General features: G+C 41.3%; 1 protein-coding gene across 1 annotated transcript in view; it reads left to right on the forward strand.

The window, feature by feature from the left end:
• Samd12 (sterile alpha motif domain containing 12) overlaps positions 1 to 18,302 on the forward strand; it is a 376,179-nt gene that overhangs the window by 195,273 nt on the left and 162,604 nt on the right. Inside the window, exon 4 of the mRNA XM_027952472.3 lies at positions 15,563 to 15,703. Coding sequence (XP_027808273.1) covers positions 15,563 to 15,703 — 141 coding nt within the window. The remainder of the gene's footprint in view (positions 1 to 15,562; positions 15,704 to 18,302) is intronic.

Below are 18,302 nucleotides of genomic sequence, written 5' to 3' on the forward strand. Positions count from 1 at the left end.
CTTACAACTTTCTTCATTTCCTTTTGAATCCATTCCTCTCTCCATGACCTTTCTCCCCCCAAAACCACTGAACTACTTTGTCAGGTAAAGTTCTCACTTTCTAGAATTGCATATGAATGGAATTGACACCACTCTAATGAGGGCTAGCAATAAAAAGACATGGAAAGATTCTCTTCCTTTTCAAAGGATCTCTTTGTATGTGCAAAGGCCAGACAGCAGAGAGGGGTGGAGAATGTGAACTATGGAATTGGAAAAATAGTCCTTTGAAATTCTACCATCCCTTGCTATCTATGTGATCATAGTCCTATTATTTGAATTCTCAAACTCCACATTTCTTATTTTAAAAATGGGGATGATAACTGAACCTATCTAGAGAGTTCATACATTCAAAAATGAGAAATTGCTAACAGTTAACACCCAACCCATCATAATGGCCCCATACATTTTTTTGTTTATGATGATATTTTATTACAATAATATGGTGTCAGAGGTTTCCATTTGGTGTCCATTTCCACACAACTCCTTTATCTGTTGGGTCAAAAAAAAAAATGTCACCTAGGAGAAAAACTGTCTTTGAGTGACCTAGACATGTTGTACGCCACTCCCCATGCAGTCTGCAGACTCAGGGTTCCTGTGCCTCAAGGGCCTCTCGTTGAGAGGTATGTTCTCATGATCCATCTTGCTAGATTCTTGGCCATTGAGTAGATGGTGACTGCTCCTGACAACCATTTATCCCCAGATTTCCTTTCATGTCTCCATTCACCAGGAGTATCCAGGTGGATCTGTCTCACTGACCTTCCACTCAGTACTAGAGTTCCTCCAGGGGTCAGTACAAGACCCCTTCTGGCTCACACCCAGTTTCTCCTTGCCCCTGCATTTATCTGTCAACTATGATGCTGGCAAAAACTCCAGAGTTGCCCTGAGAGCTCCCGCCTGCTCACCTACATGCCCACTTTGCCTTTTTATTGACTATCACATAGATGTGGGCAGTTCAGATTTATTATACATCCAGATCAACAGTATTGCTCTTTCCCCTCTCACTTGCTCCCTCTCTGTTTCCCATGACAGCAGTTGAACTTTCCTTTATTTTATTGCCAAGCCAGGAACACAGGGCTTACCCTGGATAGCCCTTTCTGTATTGCGTCAAAAAACCAATCTCTCATCAACTCTTTGATTCTACATGCAAAATTTCTCCCTGTTCCTCTTCCTATCACCAACTGTCCAGCAGAAGCAGCATCATTTATGAGCTCAACATCAGCTCCAATTTCTTAACTAGTTTCTATTCCAAACTTCACCTAAATCCTCAACTGTGATTACTTTTTATAGGAAACCAGTAATAAGCAATATTAATTTTATCATGTCAACTCTGAGGCATTCATGAGCTGCTTAAGCTCACAAAGCTAGCATATTTAGGCATCAAGTTTCAGAGGAAGGCCTTCTACTGCAAGTTAGGTCTCCTACAAACAAAAAGAAATACAATTAAAATATGTAATTAAAAGGAAAAATTTTAAATGCACACTTTAACATAAAATTAAAAGAAAAAAAAACCAAAACATTGCCCACTTAGGTTTTCTCTGACTACAGCAAGGTCCTTATTCTAGGACAAAATGCCATTTTCAGTGCTCTCTTACCTGAAAAAAATTTCAAAACATTGTTCTAAGTAACCTTTTGTTCACTGTGAGTATAATGATATATTGAGTATATCATAATGATATGTTGATTATTATACTATAATCAATAATAACCTCTCACTATAATTAATCGTAAATGGCAATAAATATGGTCCCAAAATAAGTTGAACTAAAAGAGGAAGTTGAAGGGAAAGGTGAAATCCTTTGGTGCAATTTTTTCTTCTGACTTTGATTTGGCTATAAAATGCCTAAGTTCAATGTTAATTCATTAATTCTTCTAGCAATAATTAAACTTAGTCACCTTTCATTTCACATTTATTCACAAAGCCCCTAAAGTTTAATCTCACTTGAAGTCCTGTTGTTATGTGCTTTGAGATGTTTTAAGGTCAAAGACTTTTAAGTTTTTATATGCAGAACTGAGTTGGGATCCCTATTCTGCCACTTGTGTGTTTTTTACCTCCATTAACATCATATTCTTCATCTTTAAAATGCAATTGAAGAATTTGTTCCAGGCAATGTCATGGGTTAAACTGGGATAATAGATGAGAAAGGACCTGACATATAGTAGACTAGTAGACGCTTTTCCCAAAAGTGAGTTTGATGTTCGCTCGCCTCCCAATACACCTGAGTCCTACAAACTTCAAATTCTGAAGGTTAGTCAGCCTCTTGGATTAGCATTTTGAGAACCATGCAAACATTTAAATCAATGGACAATGATAAAGAGTAATCCAGAACAGCTTTACTCTCCATCAGACATTGGCCAAAAATCTAAAGACATTTTTATTGGCATAATGGGGAAATCATCTCAGATAAGAGGTCAGGGATAATGTAAAACCTCCTCCACAAGACAAAACTCCACAACAAAGAATTACCCAGCTCCAGTTATCAAGGATAAAAGTAACAATAAATGTTGGTGAGGATGTGGGGAAAATGATACACTCATACACTGTTGGTGGAACTACAAATTGGTGCAACCACTCTGGAAAGCAGTATGGAGATTCCTTAAAACACTCAGAATGGAACACATTTTGGTCTAGCTATCCTACTCCTCAATATATATCCAAAGGAGTTAAAGTCAGCATACTACAGGGACACACCCACATCAATGTTTATAGCAGCATAATTCACGATAGCTAAGCTGTGGAACCAACCTAGGTGCCCATCAACAGATGAATGAATAAAGAAATTGTGGTACATATCCACAATGGAGTATTAGCCATAAAGAAGAATGACTTTATAACATTTGCCAGTAAATGGATGGATCTGGAGACTATCATGCTAAGGGAAATAAACAAACAAAAAAACCCCAAAAATCCAATGTTTTCTCTGATATGTGGAAGCTAACCCACAATGCACAATTGCAGGGAATGGGGGAAGAATATAGAGTTCAGTGAATTAGACAATGGGGAATTAAGAGAAGAGAGGTGGGAATTGGAAAAGACAGTAGAATGGATCTGACATAACTTTCCTATGTATATATATGAGTACATCACAGTGAATTCCACCACTGGTTACATCCACAAGAACGGGATCTTAAAAAACTTAGATAAATAAATAATAAAAAGAATGAGGTCCTAATTAGACTAAGATATACTCCATGCTTGTGTAATTATATGAAAATGGACTATAAGAAAATAAAGATAAATGTTAATAATGCTGAGAAGCTGTTCTAGATGAAGTCAAGCAGGAGAGTTCAACTCTACTTGCATATCACATTGATGACTTTGAAGTTTCCTGTGTAAATAGGATTGCCTTTTTCTTTCCACCCTTCCTTCCTGAGAAAGGCTTCCCAGTATCACCAGCAGGTCACTGCCCATTCAGGGCTCCCATCATGGTTCTGCAGTGGAAGCAATACCTTTTATTCTGCTTCCTGCAGGAGGGAGGGTGTCTCATCATCCCCATTTTACTAGTGAAGTAACAGAAGCCTGAAGATCACAACAATGATGATGTAGCTAATGACCAGTGACTCAGCCCTGGACTAGCTCTGGATTTTTAACTCTACCCCCCCCCCAACACCTTTTTATTTTTATCAAAATTTTCCTAATCGATCTCATGGTCTTTGTGGTCCTTGATACAGGATTTTATCCCATAATTTTTAAAGTATTTATTGCTTGCTCATCTTATGTAAAAGCATGAACACTTTCTACTTCTTCTACTGAATGTCTCTGAAATTGAGGTGATACTCACTTGTGAATTCCTGATAGTAATAAACATTCAAAATTCTAAGGGAAAACAAATCCCTTGGTATTAGAGAATGAAAGTTGAAGTTGGTTTAAAACTTGTTTGTAAACATTATTTGGAGGGGGGTACTGTTTCTAATTAATTCCTGTGTAGAACCAGCATGCCCAGTGTCTCTCCTTCTCCGTATCCGAATGCTATGTGTGTTGGCTGTTATGGCCATGAGCAGAATATTGAGGAGGAGGAGGCAGCTTGTCAATAGATACCTCTCATGCTTCTTGCTAATTAATTTTAAAAGATGCCAAATGCACAGTGGATAGCACAACAAGTGACACGACTCATCTAGTGACAAAGAGTCCCAAAACAATGCATACAAATGCTGACAGATACAAGCAGAAACACCAAGAGATTTAGTCTACGCATCAAAACCAGAAAAGGCCTTGAAGGTTGTTTATGATATCATAAATCTTCAGCTCTAGTCTCCATTAGGTTGGTACTAGAATTCTTTGCTTGAAAAATCAGCTCTGAGTTACAAGAGCAATAATTATTGAGTCTTCTCATGAATTCTTCCCAGAATCCTCAAATATAATATTTTAGGGCTTTTTAAAATCAATTTTTAGAGGAAATTTTTAACTTCATATACTACAAACAACATAAAAATATTTAACCTTTAATTGACTGTTGGGGAGCTGGTTTTTTTTTTTGTTTTGTTTTGTTTTGTTTTGTTTTTCCTTCTTGGAGCACTAAAAATAATGCGAGGTCACATTTTTACTCCATTTGAAAACACCATAATAAAATTTCTTTCTGAATTTATATTTCAGAAGGGAATTAATGGTATTCCAATTTCCTCCTATTAACATCATCAGCACCTGAATATAGTCAAGCAAAAAAGTAGATTGTCTAAAACAGTCTTTTTACCCAAGACTGGAAAAAAAAAAAAATCAATATACAGTTCCCATCAGTACGGCAAATTACTTACAGTAACCACTGTGCAAATTTCCATTAACCCTTCTCTTCCTTGGCCCAGAGAAGGGCCTTCATTTAGCTGCTGATGATTCTAACTGTAACCAAGCAAGTGACCAGGCTTGGCACTGGGCTGTGCTCTGGGCTAGAAGTGAGAGAAGACTTATTGGTCTTGGAAGGCTTTGCTCGCATTCTTGCCAGGAAATGAGGTAATGGGTTGGCTGACCTTTGAGTCCCTGCTAGCTCTGGGATTGGGTGATTCGTAGTCACCTTTAGGAAATCACAGACATTGGACATTGGGCTGGGGGTTTAGGAAGACAGATTTGAAGTCTATCTTTAGGTTATAAAAAACCAAGGCCTAGTTCGAACTAGCGGAACCAGTGCACAACTACCTTTCCTGGTAACTGGCTGCTAATTTAGAGTAAGCTGTCCATTGGGAGTGGGAGGGCTTGGCCTCTGTGCCCATAGGCCGTTAAAAGCTTCAGGGCAAGACTGCCCAGACGCCAGTCCTTGAAAACAGGAGGGATCTGGGGGAAGGCAGACAAAAAAAAAAAAAAAAATCGGAGACTGAAAGTGGCACATTATGAGCCAAATATGACCCAAACCCAGGATTTGTTTGGCTCTCACAGTGTAGAGAACAAAAATCAGTGAATTTTAAATGGGGAGATTTCATAAACTTCTTGATTTTCATTCTTAAAAACGTAAGTGGCAACACTTCATCTGTATTGTAGCTGTGTTTCTGCATAGAAAAGATGAGTTAAAATGGCCAATTTGAGGGGGAAAAATACTTCACTTTCCAGTCCACTAGGGTCCACCTTATCTCAGGGGTCCCACAGGGCAGACCTTGTCACACAGCTGTGTTACCTGACAAGCAGAGCTGTTGAATCTGTGAGCTCCGGGGTAACTAAATAAGGACAAGCTCCAGGTGAATCCAGCAGATAAGTATGGGGTCAAACTGAAGGTTCAGTCCAAATAATTTCTAAGGGATAATAATTAAAACACCAGAATTTGCCAGTGATTAATTTTTTTTAATTTATTTTTTTTAGTTTTAGGTGGACACAATATCTTTATTTTACATTTATGTGGTGCTGAGGATCGAACCCAGTGCCTCGTGCATGCTAGGCGAGCACTCTACCACTGAGCCACAACCCCAGCCCCCCCAGTGATTAATTTTTGAAATCAAATTATTGTAGATTCTTATCACTCTCACTCACCTATACCAGACAGGCTTTCTTGAGATGGGGATGGAGTGACAGCTCAGTGACTTGACTGAAAACACAAAAACTAGAATCTGTGGCTCAAGATTCTCCCAGTGCAAGTGGAACAAAGGACTCCACAACTTAGCCCTGTCCCCCAACCAAGTATTGATTTATGTAACAGAGACACCCAGGGTATCTGACCTCAGGCAAAGCTGCATTCAGAGGATCTTTCTCCCTCCTCCCTCACCTTCCTCCTCTCACTTCAGTTTTTCTCTGCTTGTCTGAGATCCCCACGCCCCTCTGCATTGGCTTAATTCTCTAGCAAATTTTCTTTATATGGCAGCAAAGACAACCATAACAGCATGTGTAGCGTTGCATTGTGCCTTGGGACATAGTCCAAGAAGGAAAGAGAACTTTTTCCCCTTAGAAACCATAGCAATTCCAGTCAAGAACTTCTGTTTACTCTGTCTGGGTCATACACCCAGCGTTAATTTAGCAAATATTTATTTCATGCCTACATCAGGGTCCTTGAAAACAGCAATGAAGCCCTCACTTGTGGGGCTTCCATTATGGGGGGAGGCAGGAGGGAATTAGAAGACAGAAATAAATATAATAATTAAGAAAATTGTTCAGTACTTGACAAATACAAGATACTTTGGTATAGTTGTTTTGTTGTTTTATTTTCTTATTTATGCAAAGCCCCACAGGAGCGGAAGAGTAGCTCCCAAAAGACAAAAGAGAGGTTCTTTAGCAGCAATGGGCAAGGAGGCAGCATAGGTACCTGGGGTGTTCCTGATAAGAGTTCTGCAGTGGGATGTTTTACTACTGTGAACATGTGCTCCCTTGTGGTGGGAGGAGACGAGGGGAAAAGCCCAAGGCCCAAGTCTGGTTTGTGAGGCACTGAGACCTGGCACCGTCTACTTCCTGACACTAGCTTCCTGCCCAGGGATGCATGCTGTGGTGTGGCCTTGCACCTTTCTGGTTCTAGCCTATCTTTGCCTGTTCTGAGCCCTGAACGTGCACACCTTGACTTCTGTCTTTTGTTCAAGGTTCCCCACTGAATTGTTAATTGCCCCTCCCATGACTCTCAAAGAACTGGTGTTTGTGTCTCTGGCAAGAGAATTGTCTTGTTTATCTCTGTCTTGCTAGTTCCTAGTAGAGGGACCTGTTCAGTCTTAGGCACACACACACAGTCTGCAGTAATGGAATGGGACCAGCCTGTTCAGTGACTGCTGTCAAAGGCTCCTGAGAGCTGTGTTCACTTGAGTGAAGACTGAGGTGATGGGATGCTGTACAGGTGTTCCCACTGTCTGCCTTTATGTCCCCAGAGATGGTGGTCTTGCTCTGAGCCTCAGACTCACCTGCTTGTATGGGGCTTCCTGTGTGGGAACTGGCAGAAATGGACTTGGGGAGTACATAAGGTCCATCTGAGGACTCCTCGGGTGGTGGTAGAGAAGTGGTTGACAGCATGATCTACAGCTGTATTTGTATCCCAGATCTGCAGCTTCTTGGGTATATGACCTTTACCTGTCTTTATAGCTCTTTGTCAGTCATAGATAATAGATCACCTTCGGAGAGTTGTTTAAAAAGGAGATAATCCAGATAGAGCTCTTAGGACTGTGTTTAACACATAGTAACTGCTCAGTAAATGTTTGCTGTTATTATCATTGTTATGAGAAGGAGGAGGCAGAGCAGGAGGACGAGACTATAAAGAGGTAGCAGCCAGCCAAAGAACCATTACACCCAAATTGCACCATTATAGAGGTTCCAAGTCACAGAGAGCACGCGTATGTATGTATTCCATTTGCTCCTCACAGTCTAGTGAAATAGTGTCATTTTCATCCACATCTGAGATATAAAGAACTTATGACCCAAATTGTGGTTTCCTTAGTATTAATCTACACTGTTTCGCTTGTAACCCCATGATCTCATGATTTTCTCTTTCTAGATTTTTCTTTGTTCAAAAAATTCCAATTTTGGAATAGTGGTATGATTGGAGAAGCACAGATTTGGGGTGTGGGACTCTGTTGTGTGCTCAGTGCTTGTTGCTCTGTTGCTGGGGCTAGGGTAGAGCCAGGGATATCTGGTTAGCACATGACACAGACCATCACCCGAGAGCAAGTTTGGAGCTAACTCAGAAAACAAAGGGCCATTTACTGGGAGAACTGTCCAGTGATACCAACTTCTAGAAGAAAAGAAGCCTTGTAATCCAGCCCATATTCTGGTTGGCACCCCTGCTCCAAACAACTTGCCGTGGCACCAAGACTTCCCAGTAGGGTAGGGGCTGAAGCCACACTGCTACCTCCAACCTACCCTGTCATTTCCAATTGTGTCATATAGCATGCAGTCATTTGTCTGGGAAAACTATGACAGGGAGTCTGTCTCGATTCTCTGAGCCAAAACTGGAGGACATCTGCAGTATGCCAGAGACCAGATTGGACTTGAAGCTCAGAGACAAGGAGCTTAGAGTGGTCTTTGTCTCATCCTCTGTGCAGTTTTACATTCACAGGTTCCAGGCCTCACTTCATATGGAACATACTCGGAAGCTTCAAAGGCTCCTTTTAGGTTGCAGCAGACTGATTAATAACCACTCAAAAAGCAGCCGTCCTAATCCTCAGAATCAGTAATGTTACCTTATAAGGCAAAGGGTCTTTGCAGAGGTGACTAAATTAAGAATCTCTGTATGGAAGGTTATCTTGGATTATGCAGGTGGAACCTAAATCTAATTGTAAGAGACAGAGTTTACATGCACAAGAGAAGGTGGTGTGAGACTGAACGTTAAAGTGATGTAGCCACTAGCAAAAGCATGCTGGTGGCCAGCAGCAGCTGCAAAATCAAAGAATAGATTTTCCCTTACTGCTTCCTGAGAGCCCAGTGAAAATGATGTTGAGCTTCTAGCTTCCAGATCTTTGAGGACTAAATTTCCATTTTAAGCCCCATGTTTGTAGTTTTTTTGCTATGCAAACCAAAGGAAACTAATAAATTGCTCCATGATTCAATGATCCTTCACCTGTCCTTGCTGCTCATCAGCTAAGCAAGGGGCTTTCAACCTCACATGGCGTGCATTCAAAATCAGAAGCAAACCCATGTCATTGTTTAAGCCTGTAGGAAGGCAAGCCCTCAGGTAGCCTCATGGTCTCTGCTCCTTGGACTTAGTATGTGCTACTGTGTTCACCACCAACCTCTTCCCTCTACTATGTCCAGTTTCTTCTTGTTGCTGTTTTTCCTGTCAATCAGTTTCCAGTCAAGACTCTTACATCAGAAGAGACAGTAATTTAATGACCTGGAGATCATTCGTATGTGGGTTAACAACACCACCTTTACATTGTTTTAGTAGCACTAAGTGTATATGTTCAATAAATATTTATGAGCACTACTGTGTACCCACATAGGAAACCTAACAGGAAATATTTTTTTACCATGGTACAGTTCTCCAGAGAAACAAAACCAGTAAGAGATATACATTGTGTATTTGTATATGTATGCATATTTTTAGAGAGGGAGAGAGGTTAATTGTAAGAGATTTGCTCATGTGATTGTAGAGGATGGCAAGTCCAGAATCTGTAGAACTGATGTCCCCATGAGAGTCCCAACACCAGAAAGTGCAGTTTATTCTGGAAGATACTCTGCTTTAACCAGTCTCCCAATGTAGATATTAATCTCATCAGAAAATACCCTCATAAAAACACCCAGAATAGTACATACCTAAATATCCAGTGCCTCATGGCCCAGTCAAGTTGGCATAGAAAATTAGCTATCCTCCTACTCCTCTGGAGCCGGCATTCTAGTGGGCAACAGTGCCCTTATATAAATGCTCAAACTTCAGACTGCAGCAAAACTATAATTTTCCAAGAATGCAAACACAGAACCAGAGCCATGTTTCTGCTGGACGAACATCCCCACTGAATATTCCCTGGCCCAAGCCTCCATTAGAACTCTTAGGGAGTATTTTTAGCATCGGAGGCTTCACATGGGGCTAATCAGTATAGAGCTTGGGCTGTAGGAAATACTCATTTCTCTAAATTCTGCCATTTTACGCCTGTGCTCGCCTTATGCCTATCAACTCAGAGCTCTGGAATTTGAGGAACATCTTGAAGGAATGAGAGCGCTAGGGGAAGAAAGAATACTTTAATTGTTCTCCTTTGTTTAATTCTAGCATTTTCATTACTTCTGCAGATTCCCAGGTGCTCTCAAAAGAAAAAATAGCAGTTAACATGACCATGATTTCCTCCCTCCAACGTATCCTCTCTAGAGTACTGACTCAATTTCCTGCTCAGAAACGGAGTCTCTAGCCATTGGTGGATCAAAGCAAAGACCTGAGTCATCTCTGAAGTCTGCCTATCCTCAGACTCTACTTCTGGCATGATAAATTCATAAAAATAGCTCAAAGTTCTACTTCTTACTACTTCTTCCTTTCCACCCAGTCTGAAGGCACCATGGTTTCCTGTATGGACCATGTGGTAGTTTGTTGACTCTTCTCCATTCTTCTCCATTCCATACATAGTGAGCACAGGGATTCTTTTTAAAAAAAAAAAAAAAAAAGAGAGAGAGAGAGAGAGAATCTTTTTTGTAGATGGACACAACACAATGCCTTTATTTTTATGTGGTGCTGAGGATAGAACCCGGGTCCTGCCCATGCTAGGCAAGCGCTCTACTGCTGAGCCACAATCCCAGCCCCACAGGGATTCTTTAATGCCTGATATCATGTCCAAGCTACCCTTGCTTGTAACCAACTACCTTCAGAATAAAATCCCAAGTCCTCCATAGGCTACAAAGCCCTCTGTAGTCTGGCCCCTGCCCTCTGTTATACCCACTTTCCTTACCATTCTCTTATCTTGTCTGCTCTGCCTTCATGATGCTAGCCATTCCTCCAGTTGATTGACACTTCTGTTCCTTCATTGTTCTCTCTGGTTCCACTGGTCTCCTCTTCAGGAGACACCAAACTGTGACAGCCCCCCCATCTTTCCAGTGGGTCTTTCCTGTGCCTACTCCTGCCTTGTCTTCACAGAAGCTGCTACTACCTACCTACCATCATATCTCCATCTCTACATCAATGCCTGGGCCTCAGTCTCTTTGTGCATTGCCTTCTTCTCACTGAACAATGAGCTCTGAGGAGGCAAAAGCACTAAGCATCTATACATGTCCAGCATCCAGAATAATGCCAGGCTTGTAATGGTGCCCAGTAAGTACTAGATAAAGGAAAGACTGACAGAAGAGGAGTAAGGTCGATAATAAGGACTTCATTATTCTCCCGACCCCAAGAGTGTGTGGTTCTGTGAAGAGCCTGGAAGTCCGCCATCCAACCATTACCTATAATCAGGAAACTCAGTTGCTACTTCTTTTCTGAGACTGGATTGATTTTCACTCCTTGAGCCTCCTCCATGTGAGCAGTTGACTGCAGAACAAGGTGGCCGAGATATTCTTGTGTTGAGTGTTGGGACTGTTGAAGCTGTAAAAATGCGTTCTTCCTTTTTCCTTTTCTTAGACTACATGTCCTTCACTCAATGACAGCTTCCTAGTGCCCAAAATAGGGGACCTACCATATTTGCCCTTTCACAGCATTCAACACACACCCATGGACATGTCATGGGCTGCCTTCCTCGTCAACCTGAAGGCTTCAAGATTGCCTCTCTTCTGTGTTCATCATCGTACCCAGGACGTCATCATTATATCCACCACATCGTTAGTGCCCAAATAATGCTTGTTGAACAAAATACTGAATTTTTTTTGATAATTAATGAAAATTAACATTATATGTTTAAAAACAAAGGATGTAATTTATTGATCTACTAATTGTTATTTCCCTGCATTAAAAGCAGAACCACGCATATTTGGACACTTTTTCATTTTGTAGTCAGCAGGAGGGGCGAGATAGAAAACTGGTGGGACATTTTGCTCCTGGAAATGATTTAATTATTGCAGGGATTTTCCAGAACCATCAACTTGAAAGAAACCATCCAAGGAAATGAATCAGATTTTCTTATAAGATCCAAGGTGTTCTAGATGTTGTTTTGTCAGGAAATGCTGAACATTTTAACCTTCATCTCTCTTCCTGAAGTCTAAGCCTTTTATTTTTTCCATCAAGGAAGATCAAGCACAACCAAAGAAATAGTGGGAAGAATTATGGAAACCTTTCATGCTTTAAAAATTCTTGAATTTCTTAATTTCCCTTTCTTACCAAGTGGAAATAAAAACAATGAGATCTATAGTATCAGGATTTGGATGAAACAATTTGAACAGCTACATGTATCATGTATAAAACACTAAGTATGATTGTATTACACAGTCAGAAAACACCCAGACTTTTATAATGGATAGTTTTGTAATTCATATATTCAAGCCTGATGTAGTTAATCACTGTTCTGCTAGTATCACGTGTCCATACTTCAAGCAATCAGATATATTTATAGGAAGGCTGAGACGAGAGGGTTCATCAAACAAGGAAGAGTTGAGCTGAGTGCATTGGAATAAAGCCCTGATATCACTTAGTAACATTAGTACTCTAATCATGGGCCAGTGTCCTCTCCAGACTGCAGCTGCCCAGGGTCTGAGCAGAGCCCCAGAAGCTCTTGCTGTAGAATGTCATGATTTTGGAAACCACAGAGTGGTCTACCTTTTGGTGTTAGGAGGGATTTAGATCTTCTGAATTTCAGGTAGTGTATCATGCAGTATTTATAAGTTTACAGCATGCCAGATCTCTGTTATTTGGACTCCAATTATCCACGTAACTGATAGCCAAGTCCTACTCACTGTTTTTCAGGTGAGACTTCAGTACAGGGTCTAACAGTGGGTGGAACACAGAAGCCATTCCCGTCCTGGAGCTGGGACTCTGGCTCTCCCTTCCTTGGCAGGCCTCTGCTCGCTGCTTTTGATTATGGCCACTACCCAGAAACTGTGAAAGCAAGGGAAATCTAAAGCCATCTGTTTGACTTCTTAAGAACTTGTAAATTCCAGTCACAAGGCCAATTGCTGCTGTAACAAATTATCACAAACTTAGAGGCTTAAAGTGACACAAATTTATTATCTTACAGTAGTGAAGTCACGCGTCTAAAATGGGTCCCCTGGGGCTCAAAGCAAGGTGTTGGTAGTGCTGCATACCCAGAGTGGGCAGGAGAGAGGCCGTTTCCTTGTCTTTTCCAACCTCTAGCGGCTGCCTGAGCTCCTTGGCTCTTGGCCAGTTCCCTCTGACTTCTGCTTGCTTTGCCACACCTTTTCTCCTTCTCCCTCTACCATCCCCCTCTTCTGCTTAGAGGAGTCCTGTAGGTAGACTGGGTGGACCCTTCCCTGGATCATGCCGAGTATCTCCCATCTCAGGGTCCTTACCTTAATCAAAGGTGCAAAGCCCCTTTTATTGTGGAGAATGCCAAATCCATAGACATTAGACTCTGAACATCCCAAGGTCCCTCATTTCACCCATCCCAGAAGGCAGTGGAAGCCCTGGAGTCTGCTTTTGTCCTCTCCCTGATTTCTTATGACTACCTTAATCCCCTCGGTAGCCAGCCTGAGGTACAGATAGCTGCCTTGGGTCCTTGTGTCAGATACAGATTCTGTTGAAGCCTCAGACACCCCTGCCCACATGCCCACTTCTGAGCTCACTTCCTTGCAGGAACTACTCCAGGGCTACATCTGTAATGGTATAGTTCTGCCACTGCTTCCTGTTATGGTTTAGATATGAGATGACCCCAAGAGCTCCTTCTGTTAGTGCAGGAATATTCAGAGGTGAAATTATTAGATTGGAAGAGCCGTAACCTAATCAGTCCATCCTAGTTTGAGTGGGTTGACCGGGTGGTAACCATAGGCAGGTGGGCCATGGCTGGAAGAGGAAGGTCACTGGGGTCTGCCCTGGAAGGATGCCTCTTCCCCGTGGCCCCTTCACCCTCTCTCTCTCTCTTTGATTCTTGACCTTGCAGTGAGCTGAGCAGCTTTCCTCCACTGGCCCTTCCCCCATGATGTTCTATCTTACCTCGGGCCCACAGCAATGGAGTCAGCCATCTATGACCTGAGACCTCTGACGCTATGAGCCTCAAATAAACTTTCCCTCTTCTAAGTTGTTCTTGTCAGGTATTTTAGTCACAGTGACACAAAACCTGACTTAAACAGTTCCCATCCAATATTCCTGACCAACATTCCTACACCACCCCCTCACTTCTGGGAACATGTTGGAAGTGAAAGGTGCAGCCCTGTGAGTGGGAAGGTTCCTGTGATTAGTTCCGGCCAGAGATGACTCTGGGCTGAGTGTGTCATCGATGGGATCTTCTAGTGCCTTTGTTTCTCCCTCTGGTTCTCTAAACAGCCCGGTTAGAGGCGGGTGGTCTTGCAGTCAACATGCTGGACAAGCTGAGAGTCACTTTGTTGTACTCACTGATATTTGGGGGTTGTTTGTTATTGTACCATGTAAGCTAACTTATCCTGACTGGTACATTTTACAAGGGCTAAAGGGAAAGGAGCAAAAAGAGCAGGCTGCACAGACTGTGCCCCACGGGTTCTCTCACTCACAGGCCACAGGGGCTTTCCTTCCTGTTCCTTTCATGAAAATGTCCATTAACTTCACCATCTGGTGGGTGGTCTTTTTTTTTTTTTTTTTTTCACCGTGGTAGAACATTTAGTTTCTGGAGTATTTAATAATATACCTGCAGACTTACCATGGATCACATGTAGTTGACTCTGACTCTCCTTCAGTCATGGAAATGAGAAAAGATCTGCAGTTGTAATGCCTAAGGATGTCAGGAGAGACTAGAGGGTGGTGCCATGGGCAGTTAACAACCATCATTCCCTTTATTTCTTATAGTTAACCTTCAAGGTGGAAGTGCTTATTTCAGGGCAAGCCCAGCTGGGGAGAACTTGAGGATTTAATAGAAATCATGGTACAGGGGAAGCAGGTAGACCTCTGCGGGCAAGGCAGCATCCAAGGAGGCCATGCTGGCCACCTAGGCCCAGGGTGTGAATACTGAGGGCTCCAACCCAGGCTTGCTATCTTGCTTTGTTGAGCTTCTCCAGCTCCTCCTGCCCTTGGCCCTGCTGGAACCCTCACCTGGGGCCAGTGGTTGGGATTAAGGCAAAGCCCCAGCAGCTGGAGATGGACTCCAGCCCTGTGCCAGAGGAGCAGCCAGAGTGGGAGCCCTGAAGATTCAAAACTGACTCTAAATGCATGCTTCACAGAGACAAGATTGTGTCTTGGGCTCAGTGTTGCTGGGCTTCTACAGAACCAGTTAGAGCATCCAGTTCTGTATCTGGGCTGTTGGTGCCTTGGGCTCCTGTGGCCCCCTGAGAACCTGTCCCTCAATGAAGAGCTTTGTTTCTATGGAAACCTGCATCGGTGACCCAAATATCCAGGTTAAACATTTTCTATTTTATCTGACTCAGCGTTTAGGTTAGTTGGAATGTATTAGATACAAATTGGGGTTTTCGTACACATATGGATTTTCTTCATCCCAATTGCCCATTCTTGTCAACAAGGACTACGGAGGGCCCTCTGTTCTGCAGTGTATGTATGGTTGGAAACTTCTACTATGTGGGTATCAACTAGGACCAAGACGGAATTCTTCTCCAGCGAATTGCTCATCTGTTGTTCTCTATTTCTTAACCCTTCAGGGCGAGCTCTGCTGAGACTCACGGACAAAAAGCTTGAGCGTATGGGGATAGCCCAGGAGAACCTCCGGCAGCACATCTTGCAACAGGTGCTCCAGCTGAAGGTGCGAGAAGAAGTCCGAAACCTGCAGTTACTCACACAAGGTACATCACTGCTTCCTACTGGATGGCTGGAAGGGGAGATGGAAGTCAGAAAGCCTTTTCATAGTAACAGAGGGGAGCCAGGGAGAATTTGTTATTGTTTCTTTGCAGAATTTCCTTCATTTAAAATTAAAAGAAAAAAAAAAAAACTACATAGATTTAAAGACCCAATTCCCTCCCTCAAAACTTTTATTTTTCATAGCTCTCTAGAGGAAAAGATGCATGAATAAGTAATGGATAAGCAAACAGAACTATTAGAACTAACCTCAAGTTCTTCACATATAGCTATTATAGATTGCATACTGCACAACTCCAGATACCAGTCACATAGATCAGGGTTCAGTTGTGTCCTCAACAGTTGTACAGTGTGCACTCTGCACAAGTATACCATGGAGCCCTAGATATCTTCATCTGACTGGTAATTCTGAGAAGCCTTTGGAATTTGAGTGATTTCATACTTAATGTGAATAGCAGTACAGGTGGGGGGTTTATTGTGTTTTGTTTTACTTTATTTTTTATTGGCCAGTCAGAGAAAAAATATTTTAATTGAATGTCCCTATGTAAATGAATTTATACACACACATACTCTAGAGATCATGAGAACCTTACTTTAGTGTCTTGAAAATAGAATAATTTAAAAATATAAGCTGTAAAGAATTTATGACTAGACTATTAAGACCATATAATTCTTAATAGGAATCATTAATAACTTCAACATGTTTTAGAGTACTTAAAAGCCCTATAACTATAGAAGTGACAGAGGAAAAAAGCTAAAGTTAGAAGAAAACCTTGTCACACTATGTGTAAATATGTATCTACCTAAGATGTGGTTGCTATCATCCTACATTGACTCTAACCTTTTTTTCTTTTAATGCTCAATTGTGCATCATTTTAAATGAAAGGATTGATAAAATATGTGTTTTTGAGAGCCTTGAGTATTCTTCAATCTGCAGAATGTTGTAATTGCTTGCACACTTCTATTGGAGAAATCTGGGTCAGCCAAGTTTCTTGTTATTGCATTTAGATTAACCCAGTAATAGTCCATTTGCCTGGAGGAAATAATGTACTGCCTGAAAGACGACTGCTCCAAAAGGATAAATATAGACTGCGAGTGATATGGAAATAGCATTGTTTATTTGTTTATGCGTTTTTTTGAATCTTGTCCCAAGAGGCTTCCAGTGGTGAAGTTATAGGTACTGACTGGTCCGCTGAGTGAATGAATTTTGAATGTGACATACTGATATACTTTTAAGTTTCTCTTAGGAAATAAATAAAGATTTATGACAAGAAAGTCCATCACAGTGCTATTTATAAGATGGAAAAAAAAAATTAGAAACAACCTAGAGTTTCAGCAGTATGGAAATAATCTAATGATTTTGCTTAAATTTATAGGAGACATATAATGGCATCATTAAAATTACATCCTGGAAGAACACACGACATGGGAAACTACTTATGAAATGAGGGGGCTGTGTATAAAATTTATTTATAATATGATAATATGAGCCCAATTTTGCAGATAAAAATATATATGTATAGAAGTGAGTGTATATATATATATATATTTTTTCTTATATGTACATAAAGAAAAGAATGCAAGTCAGTGTGCCAATATTTTAATCATGGTTCTCACTGGGTGGTAGGATTGCGCGTGATTTTTAATTGTTCTTTTTATGTTCTTCTGTTTTCAAAATCTCCCACTGCAAATCCACATGATGGTTATAAGAGGAAGCACACACTTTTTCTTAAGCTTTCGGCACAGCATATTTCTGTCCAGGTTCTAGTTAGTATCTGAGCTTCTGGGCTCTTTTGTTCCCCATGAATGAGACCCACACTCACTGCTCATCCACTGTGGCCTTGACACCTGTCCTTCACTCCTGTCCATCTGCACTGCACTCGCTTTGCAAAATCCATTTCCACAGTCTTCATCACCCTGGATGTGTACCATAAGATTTTCCCCAAGCCGATACTCAAGCTCGATATATGTTCTTGTCCTGCCTTTTCAATTCAATTGGCACTTTCTTTCCCTTTGAAAAGCTCCACACTGGTGTTCTTACCTCCCATTCCCCTTAGAAGAGACCCTTGGTCGGTGGTTCTGGATATTCTGTCTGCACTCATCTTACCTTTCTTATTGATTCCCCTTTACCTGTAAATACTCAAACTCATTTAAGGTAGGCGTCCAATAGAAAATCCATTGCCTTATTAACGTGATAGTTTCTTTACAAGAGGAAAAAGGGAAAGAAAATTGACAAGTTGTTATTAAAACTGCTAATAGAAGTTCTTAAGACAGCTGGGAACCCTTAAAATATTCAGTGTCTCGTTTTGCTAAAATAAGAATTGGAATTCCATTCCATTCAAGGAATCTGATTGGTTTAACATAGGTATCATATGGAGAGTCACCATACGTGTGATCTGTGATTCAGTAGGAATGTCTTATTCTTCATTTCCACAAATATTAATCTGCAGAAACAATATGCTAAATAGGTACAGAGATTTCAGAACAACTGAATGCTGTTTAGTTTTTGGAAATCCCTGGGCCTCTCCTGTTTATAGAAATGGAATACATTTTCATGGCTCACATGGGGCTATAACTCTGGCATAA

Source organism: Marmota flaviventris, chromosome 15, assembly GCF_047511675.1.
Source record: "Marmota flaviventris isolate mMarFla1 chromosome 15, mMarFla1.hap1, whole genome shotgun sequence".
NCBI classification, from domain to species: Eukaryota; Metazoa; Chordata; class Mammalia; order Rodentia; family Sciuridae; genus Marmota; species Marmota flaviventris.